The sequence below is a fragment of the Nesoenas mayeri genome, assembly GCF_963082525.1.
Source record: "Nesoenas mayeri genome assembly, chromosome: 22".
In the NCBI taxonomy this organism is placed as follows: domain Eukaryota; kingdom Metazoa; phylum Chordata; class Aves; order Columbiformes; family Columbidae; genus Nesoenas; species Nesoenas mayeri.
Genome location: NC_137572.1, coordinates 3,764,747 through 3,790,405, shown reverse-complemented (window position 1 = coordinate 3,790,405; position 25,659 = coordinate 3,764,747). Strand labels below are relative to the sequence as shown.

General features: G+C 50.6%; 1 protein-coding gene across 1 annotated transcript in view; it reads right to left on the bottom strand.

The window, feature by feature from the left end:
- The window catches only part of LOC308048615 (opioid-binding protein/cell adhesion molecule homolog), a gene marked incomplete at both ends in the record, with an annotated part of 79,130 nt that extends 71,914 nt beyond the window's left edge, over positions 1-7,216 (bottom strand). Inside the window, one exon of the mRNA XM_080357852.1 lies at positions 7,050-7,216. Within this exon, the coding sequence (XP_080213978.1) occupies positions 7,050-7,216 (167 nt within the window). The remainder of the gene's footprint in view (positions 1-7,049) is intronic.
- Positions 7,217-25,659: the final 18,443 nt, after the last annotated feature.

The window sequence follows — 25,659 nt, the reverse complement described above, 5'->3', positions numbered from 1 at the left end:
AGGCTTTCTGCGGCGCTCTCCCTCTTTCTGAAATGATGAGTTGCTCATGGGTTATGCTCTTTAAGAAAGCTCAAGAAAAAAATAAAAGTCATCTGATAAAGTGGGTTATAAAACCGGCGGTGGTAATAAACGGAGAGGAAGGAGCCTGATGCGAAGGCAGCAGAGGAGGCAGAAACCGCTGCAGGGACGCAATATCTGAACCGTGATTAATCTGCGGCCGCAGAGGGAGCAGCGCGGGGTGGCACTCGCTGTGCCGGACCCGTCGTGCAGGGGACACCGAGGGGACAGTAGCGATGAAGGATGACGAGCGGCTGGCTCCCAAGTGTCAAAGCCAAATGGGGAGAGGCCCCTGGTACTCGCGACTCCGACCCCCAGCCATAACTACCCAAAAAACCTCCAGGCACATCACTCCAAGTGATGAGCAGTGCAACCACAGGCTCAGCGCGAGCTCAGCTCCCATCTTTCCTTCCAAATAAGAACCCCCACGCTCATCCTCCCTCCTTGGGAATTTCTCTGCAAAACAGGGATAACAGCTGCGTGCTCCTGTGGTTCTTACAAGCCGCAACACACAGAGGGATGTGTTACGAGAAGGCACCCTCAGAGCACAAACCATTTCTTTCTATCAGCCTCCATTATCATCACATTAATGCCATCCCCGCTCAGGTGCCCAGGGACACTCGGGGCTCTGTCCTGTTCATCCACTGGACCGGGACACCGCGCCGGGACATGCCCACCAGAATTACAATCGGGTTCCCGGGCGCAGACACGGCTATCGGTTCCTTTTTATGAGCCTTCATTGTTATTACCACCTATTTCTTTTTACATTCCTGCCAAAACACCAAACATTAATCTCCCCAGCTCCCTGCAGGCAAAACATGGGTAATTGGATTTATATGGGTAAGAAATTTGTTAGATTTTTTTTTTTTTTAGAGATATATATATTATATACACACACACACACACACACACAGAAAATATAAAGAAATAGGAGGTGAGGGGATGCTCCTTCCCCATGTCTGGTCCAGCGGGCCATGCTGACTGCTGGGCTCTGATTTAGGAACTCATCCCACAGCACTGAACTTCATGCAATGGGAGTTTTTCCCTTTGATCATTCCCTTCTTGCACTGGCCATTTGCTTTTTCCCTCCCAGCTTCTCCCCTCTCTCCTTCCATTTTGTCCCTCCTGCCCTCCCATTCCTCTTCTCTCCAGCTCCAGCCTGGAGGTGACACCACATAGAAATCTTGGTACACCAAGAGAAGACAAACCGAGATGCCCTGTGCTGTGGTTCCTTGGGTCTGAACCCCACCTGCACACAGCGCCTTAGTGGAGTCAGCACAATTTAGCGGGGACTCATCTAATCCTACGCCACAACGGTTGTTATTCTCATTATCCCCTCGCTCAGCGGAGGAGCAGACTTGGAGACCCATTTGTATCCCGAGGAACAAGTCCATCAAGCGAGTATAGTCATGGAAACAACTCATTTTAAGCCAATCTTGGGAAATATTCATAGCAAAACAGTACAATGTGCAAGTATTTTGCACTGAAGATCCGGCCTTGAAGGCTTTCTGTCTGTCAGGGAAGACAAGACCTATGCATCACATCAAACCTGCAGTAAACAACCCATTACAAGCTAAGAATTGTTGGCAAGGGGCTGTGGGGGAATTATTTCCTTCATTTAAAAAAAAAAGAAGAAGAAAAACCAGAACATCCTAACCCTCAAAGGCTGCTTGCAAGGACAGAAAAACAAGTGATAGTCACCGAATCAGATATTCCTTATGAACTGTCTGCTCGGCTGCAGTATCTGAAGATTATCACTTAAAACAATATGTCCAGCTGCTGTAAAAAGCATCCGCGGTCTCAGGCTGAGAAACGCGAGGAGGAGGCAAACTGTGAGAGCAGCCGAGGGAAGAGAGAAACTCTTTGGAAAGCGGGAATGTGAAAGGACAGCCACTGTGCCCCGGGTTCGTTTTTGCAGCGTTAACACCTAATCCTGCTCTAGAAACAAAGAGCCGAGCTCCTGGAGCAGCGTGCGGGATCTGGGGAAGGACGGCGATTACCGCTCGCGGTCCTGAGGAGTTTATTATGCCTGCAAAAAGACCTCGGGTACCCTGTAGAGAAAGGATTACTAACAGTTCAGTCTCATCCCCTGGAGTTGAATAGCTCCGCTCGTAACTATTTCTGGCTTGTAGAGCTCAAAAACTTCACATGGGGGCTGTTTTTTTGCTCGGCAAGGGGACATTCCCAGGACTCGCATCCTTGGAGGGGTGACGGTGACTCCTCGTCCCGCTGTGGAGCTGGACCAGCTCTGCGCTCTCAAAACCAGGCTTTTCTGAAGCAAAACCCCAGTGCTCTGGTTACAATCTGCATGTCAGCAAAGCTTCAGCTCTCTGCTGCTCAAATCTGGTCCTAGACTACACGCAAAGCCTCTCTCGCCTTATGGGCTCTGCCTTGGCACAAGCCACAGCAAAACCCTGCGGGGTGAAGGTGGACTCCCCAAAGCCAGCTCCAAATCTCTCCATCATACAGCAGGACGCTGCTCCCGAGCTGGGACAACCAACCTTCTTCCCATGCAAGCCAAACAGGCACCCCAACAAACCAGTCACCCCCATCCCGACCCCAGATGTAGACTGAGATTCATCCCAAAGCCAGGATGGAAGGACCCGAAACTCCTTCCTCCCCTGATGCCACGCAGGATAATGGCACAATGGGGGCTGCTCCAACCCCACCAAGGTGAGAAAAAGCCTCGATGGGGCTGGGATGGAGGGATGGAGCCCTCCTGCAACCCCCTGACCTTTCTCCAACCACTCATCCAAACGGCTGCAACATTACAGTAAAATTAGCGGGCACTGTAATTATAACTATCAGGAGCAGATAAGACAAGTTAAATACCAGCTACCTAGGGAGAAATTATTATGCCAGCCAGGAGGATCCAAATGCCAGAAACCGTGGCTGTAATTGCACTGAGTCGCCAATTACAGCTCCGTCACGCAGCGAGCTCTACCTTAGAAACGGCAGGTATATATTTAGCTGCTCCAGAAAACTTTTTGGGTAGGAAGGGGGAGGGAAGGGGCAGCGATGGAGCAAGTCCTCGCTAATCTGCTCTTGGCTAATCCCCGCGCTTTTAGCATCTGCACACAAAAAGCGGCGGCTCTCTTCCCCGCTTCCCAGCAAGGATTTAACAGCGGAGACGTGGCTGCATTAGCGCTTCTTTTCTCTGTCGGGTGTCGCGCTTTGCAGGGCGGCAGGTGAGTGTCACAACCCCCATTAGCAATTAGGTAAACTGAGGGCGGGCGGTTTGACCCTGAAAGAGGCCAAAAACATATCACATCTCCCAACTTTGCAGACCTATGGCCAGAGAATGCGGTCCTGCTGCTTGTGTTTTACCGAGGCCTCGTCCAGCGCTGGGAAATAGACTGCGGTAGATTATTACACACACACACGCACAGGAAAAAAAAAAGAGCTGCGTTGTCAGAAATAATTAAAACTATAATTGCAAAAATAAATGGAAGAACGGCGTCTCATGGTGTTTTATTCCGGCTTTTTATTTTTAATTGGAACTGTTCGCAGAGCCGCTAATTGACACAATACAGCCAGGCGATGTGAAGGAGCAAAGCTACCCTGGTCCTTTGGACAAGCAACGGGGAGGCCACGGGCTCACAAGAAGCAAATAGGAAGGTGGAGGGGGATGTGACTTAAAAATCTACCTTTAAATATGGAGAAACAGCATCTCTATATTATTTAGTTTAGAGAAAAACCCAGTTATACATGCCTAATGTTTCTGGTACAATCCCAGCAGCATCTATGAACGCTCACTTGTACTCATTGCTGAGAAACAACTGCTGTTGGCTCCATTTTACAGATGGGGAAACTGAGGCAGAGAGCAACAGAGGGGGCTCCTTGAGTCCTTGGCAACAGCCAAGGAAAACCCAGCACATCCAACCTCCCCGCTACTCCCTCCCTGCCAAAACACATTCTTTTTACCTTAAAAAACAAACAAATAAAGGCGCCAATCTTTCTTAAATACAGATAAAACCATAAAGCCTTGAAATTTGGAGCAGCTGTTGTTTTATGCCTTTATGAACTGTACTGATGCCTGTTATAAAAGGTCGGTTTGCTGGCGGCACGAGCAATACGATCACGTTTACTACCCGGGCCCTGTTTTAAACACCGCTCGAATATTGGCCACAAACCCGCAGTTCGGTCCCGTGTCATCTAAACACCCACTTCACAGCACAAGGTTTTCTATTTCAGAGGCAGTTGGATGTTATTTTTAAGGGCACGCAGAGATTTTGCAAACTGCCTCGAGTTCCCCCGAGAGGAAAGGTGTAGGGCTATTACGGGAATTGTTTGTTCTTACAGTAAAAAGTAGTGAATTATCAACAACCTGCTTAAAACAGGGATCATTTGCCGCTGATTTAAGATGACCTAGAAGCCACCTGCAGATGGAGCCTCAGTTTCTGCAAGGATTATGCCGAAAAAAATAGGGTGGAGAGCTGGAAATGGGAGCACCCAAAATCCAATAAAGGAAAACCACAACCACCTGAAAGCCTCCAGGTTTCCTCCACCGCTCGCATGCGGTTCTACTCTCTCACAGCTCCTTTCTGCAATGCAACCTGTGGTCAAAGAGCTGGTCTTGGGAAGAAAAGAGCTTCCCACCAGCCCCAATGAAGCCAGGGGGAGTCCCAGGCTCAGCCCAACTCATCCCCATGCCAAGCGGGGTGGGAGAGGATCTGGCCCCTGCAAAACCTGGCAGGATTGTGGCTCATTCTGCAAGTGCGACAAGCTGGAATTACAGGTCTCGGCTTTTCAAGTCCCAGCTCCTCATCTATCTTCATTTGGAACCCCCAGAAAAGTGCCATTTTGCAGGGAGGACAGTGGCGGACACCACATCTGCTCCTGCTGTGTGTGCACAGACTGTTTGTAGGGGAAAAAAACCCATTGGTGCCACCTACCACAAGCATCACATCCAGGGTAATTTCCCATTGCTGGCTCTCCGCAGAGTATTGCAGCCTGCAAATAAATACCGGCCACATCCACAAAACACTCCGTAGTGTGTGGAACCCACTGCCAATGCTACACCTTGGGGTTGCTGAGTGCAATGTCTTGCCCATCTCCAGACCCAAGGGAAGACAAAAAATTGCTCACTATTCAGGGCAGCAGCAGGAAAATAGGGCTGGGAGCAAACAGGGGAAATGTTGGGAAACAGCATTGCAAGGAGAGATGGGGAGAACCGAGGGTAAATGGGGGCTGGATGCCAAAAACCTGACTGCAGCAGGGAAAAGTTCAACCTGAGAAGACAAAAAGGAGATGAGAGCATGGAAAAGAAGCACTGGAGAGCCTGAGCAGGAGCAGACGCTATGGGGGGAAATGGGGAGAGAACAAGTGCTTTTGGGGTAGGGGGTTCCTCTAAGCATCTCACCGGGGGATGCAGAATTCTTACAGCAAAGCTAAAATACCCCCCACCGCTCCAGGGCTGGCTGCTTCACAAACATCCCCTTCTGTAAACAGCACAGAAAAGAGGCCAGAAGCTTTAAAAAAAATAAAAAAGAAAGATCCAAGTCAGCCCTCTGCTGGCAGCAGGTTCGGCCGGAGCCCCGGGGCTCAGTCCCCAAAAACCTCATCCATCCCGCTCTGACCTCCATGAGCGCCCCAAACCCCACGTTTCACCGGGGAGACACATTCAGACGGCAAAGAACAGAGCACTGAGGCCAAAGGCATCTCTCAGGGGGATTGTCTTCCCTTCTTTAAACTGCCTTGCTCGCTCCAGCGCAGGTTAATCATCGTTTGCAGCCCAATTACGAAAAGCACGGGGAAACGTGCCCTCTGCAACCCAGTTACACGGGGTGATGACAAGCGTGTCCCAGCAGGTCCCTGGCACAGGCAACATCCTCAAGTCTGGCAGGCAGGCAGACAAGCGACCAACGCCTCTCTCAGCACCTCAAATTGGAGCGCATTTCCCCACCACCACGTTACGCACCAAACGTTTCCTCTGCACAGACCCCACACCAGCCACGCAAAGCCTGTCTGACACCCCCCAGCCCCGCCATGCAAGCTTCTCATCCCTGCGACAGCTTGGCTGCTCACGGAGAGCGTGACACGCTTGGCTTGCTTATGCCAAGCCTTACGCCTGGCTTTGCGAAGAGCAGCTGCTCACTGCTGCAGCCCCGTGACTCGGTCGGAGCTGGGGAGCAGCACACGCTGCTCGTTCTTGTGGAGAAAGCAGCAGAGCAACTCCTCCAGACTCACGTCCCACCATCCCCGCGCTTCTTCCTCCAGTCCCGGGGTTGCTTGCCCAGCTGGATTAACTGGCTCAGCTCCAAGCTGGGCTGCCTGAAGCACGCACGGCGCAACCCAAAGCCCCAGACACGAGCTGACTCCCCATCGTCCTCCGAAAAAACAGAAGCTGGGCTGCTCTCTGCTCATCTGGTCACGCTGCTGCGATGACTATAGAGAGCTGCTATCCCACACGGGTAATGCACCATGTACACCTGTAACTCATTCAGGGAATCAAAAGGGACGCTTTGCTGTATTGTGCAGCATAGAAGTAGCCCATCTGCATATAAGCCGCCTGCCTTTCTCCCACAGCAAACAGTGTAAGGTAAAGCATCCATCAGAATTCATAAGATGCACCCCTGGAGTAAACGATTGATTTGATATTAACGGATTCGTGCAGAGACTATAAAGCAATCAAGGCGAAACGCTGACACCTCGGAGGCATCGCAGCCCTGGAAAGCCGCCGGCAGCGCAGGCTGGCACGGGTGCAGGCAGCGCGGACCCCCCTCCCCTCCCACACAGACACAACTTCGGGAGCGCCAGGCAGCGCCAACTCACTGTCTGTCACCTGAGCCCCTTTGTCAGCTCGTCTGGCACCCGCAACCCCCCAAAACCGCGTCTCCTGCCACGACGGGGACGAGTCCCTGGGACGCACACAAAGTCTCCAGCCGGTCCCAGCATCCTCCGGCAGTCCCGCTCGGCGCACAGCACCCCTCAGATAACACAGCCAAGACCCCCTCCATCCCCCCAAAAGGCAAAAATCCGGCTGCTCCTACCTGAGCGTGGCACTCTCCCCTTGCCGCACTGTCACGTTGTCCATAGCTTTGGGGAAGGTGGCATCTCCGCTGCGCACGGGCACTCCTGCGGGCACAAGGAAGAGCAGCCTGAGACAGAGGACGACCAGGCACCTCCAGGGCAGGGCTAAGCACCCACCGACCCCCATCCTGGGCAGCAGGGACTTTTCCGACAGGCAAAAAACACACCCGAAAAGGGGGGAAAGGGGGGGGAAAGGAGGGAGGGGGTGCGTGTGTGTGGGGACGGAGGGGAGCAAAACCACCGGGGCGAGCGATGCGGAGCTCCACGGAGATCAGGAGAGCCCCCGGCAAGGCAGGCTGCGAGCTCTGAGCCTGCCGAGCGGCATCCGAGGGAGTCCCCAGGATCCTCGGGTGAGGGAGGAGGACGGGAGGAGGAGGAAGAGGAGGAGAGAAGGTGCGGAGCAAGAGATGAAGGTCACAGATGTGCGTGTGTCTGCTCGAGACGCTACTTTAAGATTCAGTTGGGTACGCGCTGCGGAGGATCTGGCATCAAAAGTTTATAACCCAAGGAGGAAGCGTAAGTGTCGCTGGCAGGGAGGGGAGGGCGGCCATAAAAAACAGGCCGGGGGAGCAAAACGCGCTCCGAGTTGGGGTGATTGCCGCCTGTCGCTCTTTTGTTTCGGTAACACACGGCAAAGGAAAAGAAAAAAGATAAACGCTGCCCAAAAACGCCGATTCTGTCGCAAGAACGAAACTTCCCCGCGGAGCTGCAGGCGCCGTCCCCACCGCCCGGACTCCTCGGCTCCTCTAAGGGGGTCTCCGAACCCACCCCCCCGCGCTGCCCGTTCAGCCGCAAAGCGGGGAGCAGGGGGCGCGGGGGAGCATCCCAGCCCCGCCGGCCGGGGTTGTCATGGCAGCGGCTCCATCCCTGACCGGCACTCGGGCTCCCGCACGCCCTGAGCCCCGCACACCCGCGGAGGGGAGCGGAGCGATGCGCAGGCTGCCCACGCCAGCCTTAACCCCTGCCGCGCCGCGCTGCCGCCTGCGGAGGGAGCCGGGCTCACACCAACCCCCCCACACACACTTTAACCATTTCAACCCCGGCCGCAGAAGGGACTTTGCTGGCCGCATGGCCCCCGAGGAGCTGCAGGGGGCTGGCTCCATCACCCCGCTTCGCTGCATCTTTCTCTGCATCCACTTGTTGATGCGTCTCCCACCCCTGCTGGGACCGTTTTGTCCCCTGTGCCTGCAAGAAAGCGTCCTGTCGCCAAGCTTTTTCCCCGCAAGACTGTATAAGGCTATAAGGGAGCTCCACAGGATCTCTCTGGCCCATCCTTGCTCCCTGACACAGAGGCTGTGGTGCTAGGAAGCCCAAGGGCTTCCCACCCTACTGGTCACAACCATTGGAGACACCTAGAGATCACCATTCACCTCCCCAAAGGGCAGCAAGACCTCGGTGACGCATCTGTCTCTGTGCTTACAAAAGAAAACCAACCTCATGCTGCCATCTCACCACAACGTGCTCTGCGGTTCCTCCTGCCCAAGCCAGGGCAGGCTGGACCTCAGCTGGACTCCTTCCTCCCAAGCACATCTGCCTCTTCCACTGAATATATCATGGGGAACATGTCCCCTTGCAGGGGCTAGAGGAGAAGCACAACAACCAGCGATGGAGTTCGAGCTATTTTGGGACCCTGACCTCATTCAGAGACCCAAACATGGCTGCTAAAACTGATAAGGAGATTTTGCAAGGGTTTTTCAGCGATCCCAAGCCCAATTATCAGCATAGCGGGTCTGCTGGATGTGGCAGTGAGATGCAGCAGCCCTAAATACCCTGCTATCCACCGGCTAGCACTGCAAAGATGCGTGCTGGCTCCCGGCACCAGCGATGGCTGCGGGCACCAGAGGGATGCTCACTGCAGCTTGGATAAATAGGACAACCCTGGAGCTGAGAGAAGCACCGAGAAAAGCAGGGCTGAGTTCTCCATCAGAAAAGCTCTTTCAGCTGCTGAAAAGTTGGCTTAACCCTCAACATGCACGTCGGCTGTTTCAGTGCCAGAGCTGGTGTGATTCAGGAGATTTAAACGGGTGGAAAGCCTGTCTGCCTCAGAAAGAGCCTCTGAGGAGGCTGGAGAGACATGGCTACATGAACAGATGCAAAGGCAGGGCATAAATGGATAGACAGATAGCTAAACTGGCTGCTACGGACAGCTGGGCGCAGGTGAGCATATATGGGGCATCAGGGAGGGGAAAGAGGGGGCTGGAAAGGTAATTTTATACACATTTACATAACAGAATCCTGCCTAAACGGGTAGGGACCCAACAGTCTGGAAGAGCTATGCAGGAGACTGCAGGCAATGCATCTCAACCACACTCTGCTTAGAGGCCACTTTGGGCATCCGACAGCAGGTACAGGCAGCCAGAGCGGCCTCTCCTGCCCCCATCTTTGGGACCACCCCACCAAAAACACCTCCCAGTCCCACTGCTCTGGTTAGTGCCACCTCCCATGTGAGCACGCTGGAATCAAATGAAGGGAGCAAGGTGAGACACGGGGGAGAAAAGGTGCAAGGGAAAATGAACTTGAAATCCAGGAGGCTACAAAACCTGGATGCAAACACAGAATCAAGCAGAGCTGCTTTTTTTTACTTAGTCTGCAGACCTGGGGTTGTACGGGGGACTCATGCGGGTGGCTTCAGCTCTAAAAATATCGCCTAGTTGAGACGGACTCGGAGGCTGGCACAGGCCCTGGGGGCATCAGGCATATGGCAGTGGCAGATCCTGCTCCTCACGGTGACGTTAACAAGCCCTGACCTTCTCTCATCATCCCAGAAGCTCAGCAAGAAACCAAGACTGCAAGGACGAGTCCCTGCACCTCCCCGCCTCTCGCCTCCCAGCCGATTGTCAATCTCGGCTTTTATTAGTGGTGCAGTTTGGCCTCCATCTCCCTCGGAGATTTCTCCTCCGTTGCTCTAATCAGGAGCTTGCAAATGTCAAGAGTACAGGCCTGGAAGTAATTAGTGAGGGACCGGGGGCCCTGGAGCAGCTCAGCAGCAGCACCGTGCTGGGGAGCAGCCGTTGCAACCCACGGATGGCCACCCTGGATTTTATTCTTTGGCCTCATTGGATTATTTTCCCCTTCTTCACACAGCTCGGGGTGTGCCGAGCTGCTCTCTGTGCACTAGGGAGCAGCTGCAGCTCCCTCGAGATCAGCTGCATAAAGGGATGGGGAGAGTCCAATGATAACGGGACCCTATATGCAAGTGTCACCCTTTGGGACCCGGCCTCTTCCAAAAGAGCTCCAAAGAGTGTTTATAACTCATTTTAAACGAGACACAGATATTCACAGCCTATGGCCTTCCCACGAGCATCCTGCCTGGGTAGGGGAATGCTATGAAGCACAGACACAACAAAGCACCATGTCCTTGTCACAGTCCTCAGCAGGCAAAGAGAACTAAAACTTAAAGCAAAGATCATAGGAAATAGCTTTTTTCTTTTTTTTCCCTCTTCCTTCTTTCTCCCAGATGAACTTTGTTGTCTCTCAGACATTCCGCCTCGCTCACAACTGAAGGGGTTAATTCTTTACCCAGGAAAGGAAAAACTCAGCAGAGCTGTAGGGGAGAGAAATCCTTGGAGGACCTGGGCTTGTTTAATCAAAGAGCTACTCCTCGCTCCCAGGGATTCACCCTCCAGCGCTGGTGGAAGTGGAAGTTCTCCAGATCTCCCTCTGGAAGCCCCAGACAAGGTTTCTCAAAGCCGGCGGCTCCTCTGCGGTCCCTGGGTTGCAGACAGCTGCTCAGCGCTTCCCGAAAACGGGGCTCTCGCAAGGCGCCTCCCTCCTGGGGCATGTGAAATTCCTCCTCCTGAGCATCTTGGCCACACAAGTCTGGCCAAGATGTACGTGACACCTCCGTGGCAAATATAGAGAGCGGCGTCTTGTTGCTATCCTGCTACGTGCAGATGGCGTCTGGGCTCGGGGCTATAAGATTTTTAACTAATATCTTTCTGCACTATTATCCCCTCCTCCCCTTTTCTCCCACCTCCTCTTTCTCTCCCTCCTTCTCTCCATCTGTCCCTACCCCCTCTTTTCTCCACCTTTTCTCTTGCACACTTGCAGCTGCTAATTTTTACCCGGCATATTTGGCAACCCATCCCGACATCTCTTTCCCCACACCCCTGCCGCCCTGCTTCTTGCTTTTCCCATTTGCTGCTGAATACTCTTATTTCTTCACCCAAAAGTGAGCACCGAGAGCACTGCGGAGCACGCACACCCCATGCAAAGTAGGAGAATCACATCTCAGTCCATGCAAAGTAGGAGCATCACATCTCGGTCTCAGGATACAGCTGAGCATCCCCCAGGGTATGAGAGGGGGGTCACAGCAAAGCATCACCCCCTTTCGAGCATGAAAACCTTAGGAAAACTGTTCCCAGATGCACTGAGCGCTGCCCATTTGATGGCACACACGTAGTTCTCCCCCTCTGTCACCCCTGCCTCTCTCCAGCGGGATTTATTTATCCCACTTAATTTTTCCACTTGTTTTATCTTGTTTTATCTTCACACTAAATCAGGCTCCCTCCGCAAACCGAACTTTTATTTTCCGTGCTGTTACATTTAATGTATTTTATCGCATGAATTTAGCAACAAAAAAAAACCAACAACCAAACCTGCTGAGGTATTTGTGAAAAAAAACGCAGCCTATTCTTCAAACTGATCGTGGTGCTTGAGCTCGCCTGGGCAGAAAATGCAAACTCAAGACTTGTGCTCCTTCCTAACACCAGGATTGGTTGAGCAGGTGATGGCCAGGTAGCCCTTCCAACACCATCCTCGTGCCCTAAACCCTCCCTATTTCCATCAAATCCTTGCGAGAACATGCGCACCCAGGTCACACAGGTTGTGGTTCAGAAGGACTCGTGATGGCTGTGTATTTTATCAGGATTATTTTACACTTAATGCTCAGCGCGCAGCTCAAACCCCCGGCCGAAGCGGAGACATATGGCGCGCTGGAACCGCACGTCAACCTGACAACTGAAACTCAAAAAGGAGGCAGCTCTGAAAACACCCACCTTGCCGAGTTAAAAGCAGCCTCCCCCATCACACCAAGTATTAAAACAAAACAACCACGCAACGAAAAGAACAACTCTGTAAACACCCTGCTCAAGCAAATCCCAAAGGGGCCAGAACGCCCGAGGACGGCAGAACCACGCACAGCATCACAGCATCGCCCAAAGTCTCAAAACCTGAGGATTTCATTTTCCAGCAGCGTTTCTGATGACAATTCAGTATTTCTTTTTAAATACTGAAGCAAAATGTTAAGATTTTCTTTGCAATGCCAAGATTTTTTCATTGCTGCTCCTGTTGGTATTTAGTGCCTTTGGGCAAGTTTTCAACTCCCATGCAGTCCTTCCCTCAAAACCCGACCCTCAAGGGAAGGGGCAGGGGGCCGATTACAGGCCTGCGACATTTTGCTTCGCTGCCAAAAAATTTCCATATGAAAACACGCCAAAGTTCAAGCCTGCTTCATGAAGGACATCGCCTTGCACAAAATAGAATTGCCAAAGAGCACAACCAAAACCCAACCGCACCGCCCCTGCCAGCATCCCTCGAAGAGATGCTTCCCAAAGTGCCTTTGCCAGCCTTGAGAAAGCCAAGGGCCACCCATGCCCTGTGGTCCCCACCACTCACGAGCATCTCAGGTTCACTCCAAACTCTACGGACGAGCCCGACTCGGTGCCGGGAGGTGGAGGTTTGAGTTTGGTTCAGGTGTCACAAGCTGAACACGAACCACAGATGAAGAGATGGAGCAACCAGGAGACACTGGCCACCCCTGGGTCCTTGGACAGGCCTGAAGGCATCTTTGAGATGGAGGAGTTGAAGGAAGATGTGCAGATGTGAATATACTCTCACAGCATAGATACCAGACTGAGTCTGAGATGATTTCGCCATCATTAGCACCATATTCATGTACTACCTAATGACTTACCGCTGGTGTGGAAGCACAATCATGTTCTCCAATTAGTCCAGGAGCAAGAGAAACACCAGGAAAGAAGATCTGGACCACAAATGGCTCCTCATTGCTAAGCCTGGGCGTGCAATGTGATTTTGGGTCTTACTAGCCATTAGAGACTAGAAATGGAAGACAAGACCTTGTATTTACTCCTGAATCTACCACAGCCTCACCCTATCACGACCTCTTGGAGCTGCTGAGCGGACCAGGATCATTCCTTCCCTCTCCTGGCAGCATTACAAGGCTCATTTCATAGGCGCTCGCAAAGTGTTTTGTGAGCTCTCAGCTGAAAGAATAAAAGAGCAAATAAGCAGATAGCGCATAGCCTTGTTTATCCTCTTTCTAAATACGGAGCCATCGCACAAGCCTCTGGGCTTATTCACAAATTAGGGAGATGCAGAAATGATCGGAGTGCAGTTGTGCCACCCGCGCTGGATGCTGGAAGAGGGAAACTCCACGTCTGGGCTGTCCTGGGAGGACACAACAGAGGGGAGCGGAGCAGGCGGGGAAGAGTACACCCCCAATTCCCTCTCCTTTCCCCCTCATGAGTCCTGTTAAGCAGGGAAAAGGCCAAACACTTATTCCCTGCCTGAACTCCCCGGGCTTTGCGGGCTGCAAGTCCCATGAGCAATAAAAATTCTCAGTGTTTTCAGTCTTTCCCCTCTGTGCCCAGTGCAGATGATGGGTTTTTGTTTTTCACCTTTGAAATTCTCGCTTCTAAGGGGGAAAAAAACCATTATAGGCGAGGGAAGGATCTCGGTTCCTCCAAGCTTTGGAAAACTTCCCCAGGAGTTTGATTTGAGCTGTGGGCAAACGCCAGAGCAGATCCTCCACTTTCTGAACCACGGTGTCTCCGTGTGCATCTCGCTGCTGATTTATTCCCAGCGGTATCAGGCACAAGGAAATCAATATGCAAGTTGCAAAGCCAGGGTGCGGATGTGAACATCTCCATCTTCCTGGGTCGGTTTTAATTCATCTTTTAAGAGTCAGCCTGGCCTGAGCCATTCGCTTCTGACTCCAACCCAATTCTCTTCAAAGGCTGGGCCTGTCCGGATCCTGGGATTAAAAATCTAGGTTTGCAGCAAACCAAACTAGGCGTTCTTTATGAGCAAGAATAACCCTGGGGGAGGGTTTGACTGCGGTTTCAAAGGCTGAGCGAGGTTTCTGTGCGCAGCTCTGACTCAGTTCTGCTCGCTGTCAGCAATCCCTGCTATCTCCAGCCTGCTGACAACCCGACAATCTCCCATACCGCAGGAAGGAAAAACAAGCTGCAAAGCCTGTTATCCCATTTTGCAGAGAGAATAAGGAGGTAGGAGAGGACAAAGGAACACAAATACCTTCAGAGAAGTAAGAGACTTGCCCAAAGGTCACCCCGCAAGCCCAAAGTGCACCATTCCCATGGACACATGGCCATGGAGCATCCTAGGTTGCCTCAGGAGTTGGCTTTTCCACCAACAAACAGCCCTGATGTTCCTTCTACCACATTCAGGGCAAAGCCCTTTTTACCCCATCATTTCAAACAAGGACACGTGGCTGCAAAACCACCACCGTTAACAAAACAGCGGGTGCCAGCTCCAAAATGATGTCCCTAAGCTTGACGTGGTGCACACAGGACACCACGGTGACCCTCCCCAGGGCTGTTTGTCCCCAGGTAAGAGCATCGGGGAGCACAAAGAGCCAGAAATCCCCATCCCTCCCTGCCCAGCCTGCATCTCCTCCAGTACGTTGCTATTAAAACCAGCATTTGTCATGCTAAGCAGCTGTTGCAACATAAAGCAAAACCGTCAAGAAAAATATGAGCATTGCAGATGGGCGGCATTTTCTTCCTAACTGCTTTATTTTTATTTATTTGTGGCTTTCTTTCCTCTCGTCTCCTTCACCCTTTAAACCCACCCCTGCTATCGCGGCCGGCTCTGCAAGTCACCATCCTGATAAGCAGCCGCTTGCTCACTTCTTCTGGCCCTCTGGCCCTCGCAGCCTCTCCTATTCATTGTTGTTTTCTCTGTCGCTACAAATTGGCACTTCTAAAGAGATTTCCAGGCCAAGTATTAACCCCCTCCGGAGCCCAGCCACATAAACACACACGTTATTTGTCAAACGAGAGAGGAGAGCAGTCAAGCTGTAGGGAAATTTAAGTGACTTGTCTGGAACAGCACCGAGGAGCTGAGACAGACGTCCCTAAGAGCCACAGGACCCTCTTCTCTCAGCCTTCCAGCCCCACCTGCAGCCAAAACCCCCCAAAATTCTCCATTTGCCCAATAAATCAGTAAGCGCAGGTTCCCTTTCAGAGCTAGAAATAAGACCCGGGAGCCCTGACATCGCACGGCCCATATTTAAGAGCAAAACGAGGTTTCTTCTCGTTGCGAATTCCCCTCCAAACTCCTTTTAGAAAAAGGTTTATGGAGGTTTTATTTATTGTCAGCTCCCGGATGATAAAATGAGGCCGCTACCAGTCCTATTTATTTCCCACCCTCGCAGGAATCGGAGGGGCTGAGATGTGAAACAAATGAAGGGCTCCAGCGCTGACCCTGGGCTTCATGCTGGTTTGCAGACCGCTGGGTGATTATTTTATAATAGCTTATAGCATCTGTGATTTAATGCAGCTGTTAGAAATTAGCCAGGACTCCATCGAAAGCGTCCCAGTCACTCACGATAACAGGCTAATAAATCATTCCCCCGGTGCTCCCTGGCATTTATGGTTCTATTTTAGAGATGCAAAGCATAGATCCGGCTGCTCTCCTGGATTTATTTTTATTTATACTTTTAATAATGCAATTAAATAAATAAATTTAGGGATGTTGTGACTCTGTTGCCAAAAACAGCACTGACGAGAACTTCCCCTGCGTGACTTCCCTTCGTTATTTTCTCCCCACTAGCCAATTAAAGGGAAAACAAATGGCTCTGAAGCTCCTCCGAGATGTTTCCAATGCATGGGGTGAAAATTTCACACCGCTGAAGTCCAGCGAAGGCAGGAAGGGAATATATGGGAATGTCTGGGTGGTTTTCACTCTCAACCTGTATTTCCACCCATCTCACCACAATCCTAAATATCTTGGTACTGACAAGCACAGACCATCCTTGGACCTTTCAAGGTTGGGTTCAGCTCTGGTAGGGTCGTTATCACTTGGAGACCTGACCCATCCTGGACCCCTGGATCAAGGTGGGGAGCAAACACCCCGGTGTCTCACCTCAAATGCACCAACCTCCTCGCTCCCCTGCATTGCAGCCCACCAAAATATATTACAAAATATGACTATTGCTTTTCCTTCATTTAATTTTCGGCTAATAAGAAGAAGGAACCAATTTATTTCTCGGCCATGCACTGAACGCCGGTGTTAGGCTTAGACTCAGCCAACACCCAATAAACCCTGTACAGACTTCACTGGGGCTGAATCAGATCTCTGCTGGGTTCATTTAAAACGCTCTAAGCATTTTCATCATATCCTTACTTCTAAGTAGAGTTACAGTCAGAAAAATTACTCTGCATACATGATCTCAGAGGTTTCATATTTCTTCCCCTGCGGTGACACTTCCCCGACCAGACCCACTTAATTTACAAGTTGGGAGATAGGGTTGCTTCCCCCCCGACTCCCTTAAAAGCGCCAGCCCTGCAAATTCCTCTAGAATGGAAATATTCCCATCCCTGGCTCTGCCACCTCAACACAGGATGGGGAAAACCCATCGGGCTCCCGATGCGGCGACACAGAAGCAGGGAGAACATGAGCATCCCCAGCGATAAGATGGAGATCACACATAAAGTCACCAAGACTAGCTGTGTGGTCTTCTTTTAATTATAGAAAGCGATTTTTTTTATTTGCAATTACCGCTTAATATAATGGAATCTATCATTAAAGCAACGAGTTCAACCGCTTTGATCTTTTCCCATTTAAATACAGGCGGATGGAGGAGGCTCTGGGAATTGGTACCACTCACCAGACCGGCATCACTAATGCAATAAGGTCGGCCAGGAGAATGTTCACATCTCCCCGTGGAGCCAAAACCAAAAGAGCTGCTCCCCGCTGCCCCGAGCAGGGAGATTCCATGTGTGATATCCTCAAAGAACCAAGTCTGGCCAGGTATTGCTATAGACACATCCAAGATGCAAACCAAAAGTCCCATCACCCTCTACAGAAGTCGTTTGGTACCAATTATTCCCCTCTTTACTCCAAATCCTCCTCTTAGCATGCAAGAAACCGACAAAAAAAAGCCTTGATGTCAAAAGAAAGTGGAGGGCTTCAGTAAGCACTTTTGGCAGTATTTTAATAATAAAAATTCTAATTAAATTTTTATATGTTTAAAGACGTTTGTCGTGTATTTTCATTAATAACATTCTGTGCCGCCTTTAATGCGATAACCTCCTCACCCTCTCCAAATAACCTCCTCCTAAGACTGCAGCATATCTATCAGACCAGAGGCACACAGAACAGCACATGGGTGGCCATGGGCCACGGTTGACACGAGAGGGAATGGGAAACGCAACCAAGAGGACAATCTGGAAATGGACCTTCATTGTGGACCCAGGTGCCCAGGTTACACCAAGCCCTTGGCAAACAGGGATGCGGGAATATTTTCCTTGCCAGGACAACTACAGACAAAGCAGGTGAAGAAGAAGGGGGCCAACAGGCAGCAGAAAACATCCTGGTTTCAAGACTAAAGACACACTAAAGACACGCCACTCAACTTTCCAATGCTTATGGGTCTCCCCTAATGGGAAAAAGTGAGAAACAAGAAATGACCCCTGAATATGCATCAATCCACTTTAATTTTTCTGATACCATCTTTAGAGAGGGCAAAAACCCCATCTCTGAGAACTAATTCAAGCTACTGGTTGATCACCGCCCGGAGCAGACTGGTATTTAGTAGCTGATCACAGCACTTCTGCAGTTTTGTATTTATTTTATTAATATTATTATTATTTTTAACCATGGAATCATTTTATTAATATTAATAAACCCACAGAAAGTGCTAATTTCCTCCATCATTCTCCTAATTACATCTATTGAATTGTGAGAATCATCTGCATGAATAATGACTCCCCATGCATGTTCTGCCTCTGTTCAGCAAAATAATCGTCGAAAGCTGGATGCTGCGCCCGCAGATGGGAGGGAAGGATCTTCCCAACCACCACCAGATGCCTCCTACATCAGCAGCAGTAACTAATGGACCTTCCCCTAGACCCAAAAGCCTGGCAGGGGTCACTGGATTTATTCTGCATTACCACAAGAGATGGAACGGGTGTCCTAAGGGGAAGGCAACTCCCCTGCACAAAGCCTCTCTCTGCTCCTCCAGAGCTCCGAGGCACTCACAAGCGCTTTCCAAATGAAGATGGCACGGACAGATCGCTGCATGGTGTCCAGACCTCCTCGGCAGTTTGGCCAAGGCAGAATCTCACCCCGGATTTCAGTCCTAAGAACAAGGAGCTGGCGGCATCACCAAGGGACATGTCCCTTAGCCACACACCGACTGGGACCAGAAGGTTGTAGATCGGGTGGACAAGACAGTCTACCCAGAAGAGACCGAGAACACCAGCGCCTTTTATTTATCTCTTTTTGTGTTGCTGATCTCAATATGTTTTTCCTTCCTAAGTCATCTCTAAGGTCCTGAGGCCGTATAGCACAGGAACGCTCCCCAGCTCCACAAACACACCGAGCGTCGGTGTTCGGCACAAAACCAAGAAAGACCCATCAATGTCACCTCCACAGCTCCTTCCCATGAGTGTCCCCGCTGTGCTGGAGGAGAAGGGACCCCGGTGTGTCCCTACAGCGTGTGACTCCAGTAACAGCTGCACAACAGCCTGGGGCTTGCTTGGGGACCAGAAGTCTTTAAAAGATGTATGATGTTCTTGGATGGCATCCATTCCCCTGCAGCTACACACGCCAGCAAGGCTAGCAGGGAGGTGAGGTCTGCCAGCACATGCAGCTGCATCTCGGTGATGGACCTTTTGCAGGACCTGGCATCCTCTCCCACTGCTGCAGGACATCTAGCCAGGGAGAAAACTCAACGCAGTGAGATCTCCGTACCCATCGCTGCTCTTCTCACGCAACCGGCACCCAGACTTGATGCCCTTCAAACACAACCCCGAGCTGCACGGTGGCCATGGGCTGCCATTCTGCCTCCAAAAAGTCCATTTCTGGCAACGGGGATAGGACACACACGGGTGTTTTTTCCATTGGCAGGGAGAGGGACAGTAGGTTAGTAAGGCTCTCATTTCACAGGAGAGGCTGCCTAGACCATATTTGTATTCATTTTCATGAACTCCCCATAAAAGTCACTAATAGAACACAATCTGCTAATTAAATTTCACTCAGGAAGGCATTTTCACCTTACATTAGCAGTGTCCTTGCACATTTTTTGCTACTAATGTACTAATAACATCTTATTTATCTTATAAATGAATTCTGTTAGACTTATCATTAAATTTGAGATATCATCGCACCCAAATGAACCCAATGTGAATGGGGGGGTGAGTAATTCCAAATGGATAGAAACCACGTGTCCGTTTTCCTTCCTTTTTACTGCTAGGAAGGAAAGGCAGAGGGCAGACAGCTCAGGGAGCACTGTCCTGCCTTTGCTGTGGGGGTGCAAGAAGGGACAAGGAGCCCTCAGCAGCCCCCTGGTCTCACTAACAGGGACCTGCTACCCAAGCAAAGCGCATCCTCTTTGTGGGAGGTCTATATCAAGTGGTTTCACACCATAAAGCACATAGGAGAGGACTCAGACGCATCTCGCCCTATCCTTGCTCATCCCAAACCCAAAACTCAGGCTTCCCCATTTCCCAAGGGCTTGTTCCCCTCCCAGAGATGCCCCATCTGCATGCAAACAGGCTGGAGAAGGCAGCTGCTTGCACCTGCTTCCCAACCCAGGGCCTGGACTTAAAATATTTGTCCAAAGGAAGGAGGAGGTGGGGGAGAGGCGTTCTTGATCATGAATCTTGGCAGGATGCAGCTGCTGCCTGTGCTTCCCCGCGACCGGCTACAAGATGGATAACAGAGAGGAGGCCAAGCCGCAGCGTTTAAATCCAGATCTGCTATTTTTTTTTTGCAGAGGACCCTCCCCGTGTAGAGCTGCATTTTCTGACTACACATCCTCAAACCTTCCTTGTGCCCAGCTCCACAGGAGATGCATCACCGTCCTCCTGAACATCACGTTAGGGCCCGATGCCAACCATCAACAACTCAGCACGCACCGAGCTGCGCCTGGAACAAGGGGATACATTTTCCTACTCTGCTTTTCATTCTGCTGAGGCTTTTTGTCCCAAAATCAGGGTTGAGTCTTCATGCAGACTGGATCAAATCCCACCCTGGCTGAGCAGAACAAGAGCAATGACTGTTTCCTCCTTGGTACCTTCGTACGTGGCCCCACGGTTCTTAACAGCCAACTTCGCAAAAGAAAACAACGTCCGACCTCCTTCTATTCCGACAGCCGCATTTTTCTCCCCCTTTCTGAAGATCCAGGACTTTCCCACTCGTAATTGGACGAGGCAACATTGACATCCAGTGGCCGATTAGATTAATCGCAGTGGAGCCGGAGGATTTTCTCTGGGGATGAAGCAAGGCTGCAAGTCTGAGGAAAAGGCACCAACATCCCGTCACTGCATCTCCCTGCCAAGGTCACCACCACAAACCAAGGGAACAGGCATTTCAGGGCTGTGATATTCCCTGCGAGCTGCTCTGCTGTATTTTACCCTCAGACACCGGCTCTGAGTCTGTTCCAAACCCAACAGCCAAAACCTCCCAGGTCAGGAGCTTCTCTGCTACCTCAAGCTTGACCTGGATCTACCTGCCCATCCATGTGCAGCACACACCTTCTGCCCATGGAATCCTTACGGTTGGAAAAGACCTTTAAGATCATCAAGTCAAATCGTTAATCCAGCACCCTCAAGCCCACCTCTAAACCTAAGAACCTCACCTACGTGTCTTTTAAACATCGCCCAGGCCCACCTGTTGTCTTTTAGCCGCCCAGCACCGTGGCACAGAGCTGGTTATGGGGAACTTCACTTCTTCTCATCCTCAAAAATGCTTGCCAGATGTGAACTATAGCCGGACATCTGGGAGCTCCAGGGGAAGTTCTGTAATTCCCTGTTTACACACAACAAACTGAGGCACCAGGAGAGGAGGAAGACAGCGGTGGAAGGGGGAAGGCTGTAAATCCATGCCGCCAAAGCCTGCGTTCACACCATTTTGCCAACTACAGAACAATTTGCATGTCTACAGGGGCAGTCAGATGTTGTTCCCTCCCCAGACAGCTGTAAAAAACGAGGCTCCCCCTCCCGAAATCTGCACTAAAGGTTCCCCAGTTTCTGCCGGGCTCTAATTTTATTTTAAAAAATACTAAGACAGATTACATGCTATGCAATTAAATATTGATTGGGAATTCTCCCCAAGTATGTTTCCCCTCCATCTCTCTGCCTCCACGGGGAGATGTCAAGTTCTGTTTCCTAAGCTGTCCCCATTCAGTGATTACGTTCATTAGGACACCAGCCTTGTGGTTAAAACTACTTTCTTTGCTGCTGTACGTTTAATTAGACAACTCTTTCCCAGAAATTATTTATAGCCAAGCTTGGGAGCTATTGTTAGTCCGAATGTAAATAAGATTCAAAAGGGAAATCCCAGGGCACCCCTGTGGCTGGTGAGCCGCTCGCTTCAATCCATTAGCACCGGTCCCAGCGCCCCTGCTTAGCACAGGCTTCCAGGGGCTTTATGGCTGCAACTTGTGCTATTTAGCAAAATAATAAAGCAAGCCAGGCTAGGCATGGGTTTCCAGATCAACTTTGGACGCACAAAGAATATTTTCCCTCCTATCCATGCGAGGAGCTGGGAAACACCCCCAGGGTGTGGAAAACAAGGGATGCGACTGGAGGAGGGCAAAAGTAGGTTTTGCATTCAGTGGGGAAAAAATCAACCTTTGTAAGAGCAATGGACATCTTTGCGAAGGCACCTGACAACACCTGAGCAGGGTTACGCGTTGGTTTAAAGGGGCTGGGTCTGGAATCGTGCCTAGGAGGGACACAGGCTGAACCCAATGGGCTCAAAGCCCTTTGCAGTGAGGCTACAGCACTGTAGTTTCTAGAGAAGAAGCACTCACATCGGTCTGATCCTCACCAGAACAACCAGACCCGCTCATAAACACAACCGCCAGCAAACGGTGAGATGCTCCCCAAAGCCCCAGTCCTCCTTCTGAGCCCCTTTGGCAAGCAGCAGCATCAAAAGACCAAATATGCCTATTTTCAACCTATTTAAGTACTGGACTAGATGTGCACGCTCTTCCCGTCACCCTGCAAGAGCTTTACCGGGAGCATTTCCCTACCAATGTGCAGCAACAAGGCGCTCAAGTCTCGCAAACCAACCACGCATCATTTGATGGATGATTCACGGGGTTAATCTTGCATTTTCACACCTTCGCCTGTCCTGATATTTGAGGGACGGGGGGAAACTCGTGCTCAAGTGGCGTTATTTAGCAGAACAGCACTCAGCAGCTTGGAAATTGCTGCTCGACACAGGGAGCGGCAACAAGGCCACGCGCGCAAAGTGGCCGATAATGCAAGAAAAATGGTAAATCTCTCAAATCTACAAACAGTAAGGAGGTTACGGCACGGTAGCATCCATGGGTCTCCCAGGACTGGGAGGAAAAGCCAAATGAAATGCCAAAAAGCTCCCAAACGCTGCAAAACAGCCGGCACAAGGTGTCCCAGCCCCGGCGGTGACGGTGCCAACAAGGCTGCCGTCACCACCGCCAAGCCCGTCACCGTTCTGGAGGGGAACACCGTGGGGAAGTCTATTATTTTAAACATATAATTGATTCTAATTCATCACTTATCGCACGGTGACAGATTTTTATATAGTTTATTATCTCCGGCGCAGCACGGGGGCCCGGGGGGGTTGGCTCCTATTGTTCAGTGTTTCCTGCTCCTGCCTCATCTCTTGCTGCTCCCGTTATCTGTCTGATTAAGTTAGGGATTCTGGTATCTCGGGGTCCCCAGGTAACTGTCAGCTCTCATATCCTCCCCTGGCAGGATTCAAGCAGCCTTTATGCACCTCTCCTTCCTTGACCCCGCTGTCACACGCTGCTCTCCGTGCTTAGGTGACAATTTGGGGACCGCAGGGATGGCCGCGGCTTCCCGATGCTCGACAGCAACATCAGGCAAGTCCCCAAGGACCAGGGGACCACAAACCCGAGTCCTGCCACCTCCACCCCTTTACAATGGCACCCACCACCCTCCACAATGGGAAAAGTGGCCAAAAATAAGCGAAGGTGCCCACAAGAGCTCAGTTCAGCACGGGGATGCGCAAACACCGCATCATTCCCGACCTCATCCGAAAAGAATTCAGGCCAGAATCCAGGTGCAGGGGCTGGGCACCTCCTCCCCAGCTAAAATGGGTCGATTGGGAGAATTTCCATTTCACAAGGCGCTTTCAACTTCTCTCCACGCTTTGTTTTCCTTCGCTTTCAGAACAAAATAACCCAAAAGTGCCCGCGCGCTTTTCCTCCTGATGAGCTCAGCAACTCCAAAAATGCCAGAAACTAAGAGTTTCCTTTTGACGCTTTAAAAGAGTCGCTTTGTGATTCCAGTATTTCATTTCAGCCTTTTAGATTATTTTGAATTATTTCTGCAACATTTCACGATGCTAAATGCATCACACAGCACAGCTACAAGGATGTCATTACGTGACATAACATAATGACTGAGATATTTTACAATTCCATCCTGTTTTAAAATCATTAAGGGCTGCTGCTTCTTCATTCGGATTGAAACATCTTGGGTTTTTTTTTTCCCCTAGATCAAAGCGTGTCTTGTTCAAAAATGTAAGGAAACAGTTTGACATTGTTCAAAAATGGCGTCAAACCCAGTTTTTACAACACAAACAGCAGAGACTTTCATCTCGATGTCAAACAGCTTCATTACAACAACAAACACGAGGCACTTATCTAAAAACGAGAATGTTGGAGTTGACTTTAAGTAGCAGCTGCCCTTAATTATTTTAAAAACAAAAGGAAACATCGCAGGGATTAATCTGCTTGGACGATGTGTCATACAAGTGTATACATCATAAAAACAAACACGTGAAACCAGTCACATTCAAAGAAAACTTTACAAGAGCGGGTCTTCCCCTGGCAAACCCATCTGGGAGGCTTGGGAAGGGCTTATTTCTGCTGGGAGGGAATGAAAAGGTGATTTCTGGCTTGGACTTGTTGTCCCAGGTGATGCCATCTCCAAAAACATAGACAACAACAGCTAAGGAATGAGTAACATCACCCAGACTGACTTCGGCAGGCTTACACTTGATAAGAAATACAGGAAAAATCTGATTTAGGCCCAGCTTGGCAAGCTGAGGTTAGGAAACTCCACTTTCTGGACTATGCACCCTATTGCTCTCCTATTTTGAGGGCAAAATAGCCACAAGAGGTATTTTCCCTTGTGTGGCGCTCTGCTGGATGGGACAGCTGTCCCACCACCAAGGGGACACTCGTTCTACAGCTTTGGAACCATCACATCTTTTTTCATGCAACACGTAGAGCCAAGGGAGCTGAATCGGTTCACCCCTTGAAACCATAGGAAGTAAACTAATAGAAACAATAACTATATATGTGACTTAGATGAAATAAAATTACATTTTCCAAACACACGCGCCCGCACGTCCACACGGAGAGGGGATGCTGCGGTTCGCCTGGGCCGTATCAGAGCACGTTCATTCAGATGGGAGCGGAGAGGACCACTCCGAAACGGAGCTGCCCCACCACGTAATTCCCATTAGCAACACTGTCTTGGGGGGAAAAGGACTTTCTCCCACCTTTTGAGCGCCCATTGCCGCGATGCTGGTGTTCCGTGAGCCCCGCATCCACACTGCATCCCTGGAAACCAAACCCTTCCGCTCCTCCGAGCACAGAAAAGGCCCTTGGGATGCTTTTGGCTACTCCCCGAGCTCCGGATTGCAAAAAAGGGGCCTCGTTTTCCCCGCCAGCTATTGCCTTTGCTGCTGACATTTTGCTCAGTGCATGATGAGCTTCCTCCCCCACTTCCCCTAGGAATGACACTGCTGTTATCTCCGCTGCATCTAAAGCACACACAGACTCGGTTTAGGGACAGTTAATTTCCAATTCTTTCCAGATGGGTTGGAATAATATCCCCAGGTGGTAAATACATTATTAAGAAGGCAGTTTGGTGTGAAATTGGCTATTAAAATATAGATAAAGTTTAATATATTGAGCTCCTTGTCAGAAAAATCACTTTAGAGGGAGCTTATTATTTGTTTGATATTAAAAGAGTCACAGCTCCGCTCCAAGTGACAAATGGGGAGGGGGAGGAAATGCCACCAGTAATGAACAAAAGCTTTTTAACATTTAAATTTAGGTTTCCTCTCCACACCCCATGATGTTCTGGGCATGCTCGTCCAGCAGATCCATCGCGGATCCAACGGATCCACCGCGGATTCTCAACCACCAGCGGCTGAGGATGCTGCATCCCGCTCCCATCCCAAACCATGGCCACGATGCTGGGGCAGGGTGGGATGCTGAAGCTTCTCCTCTCACCGGAGCTCAGAAAAGCAAAAGAATTGAAGCAAAACCAGACTAAAACTTTGGGATCTGCTTCCCATCCAAGCAACACGTGCGGAGCATCAGCTTCCCCGCCTGGG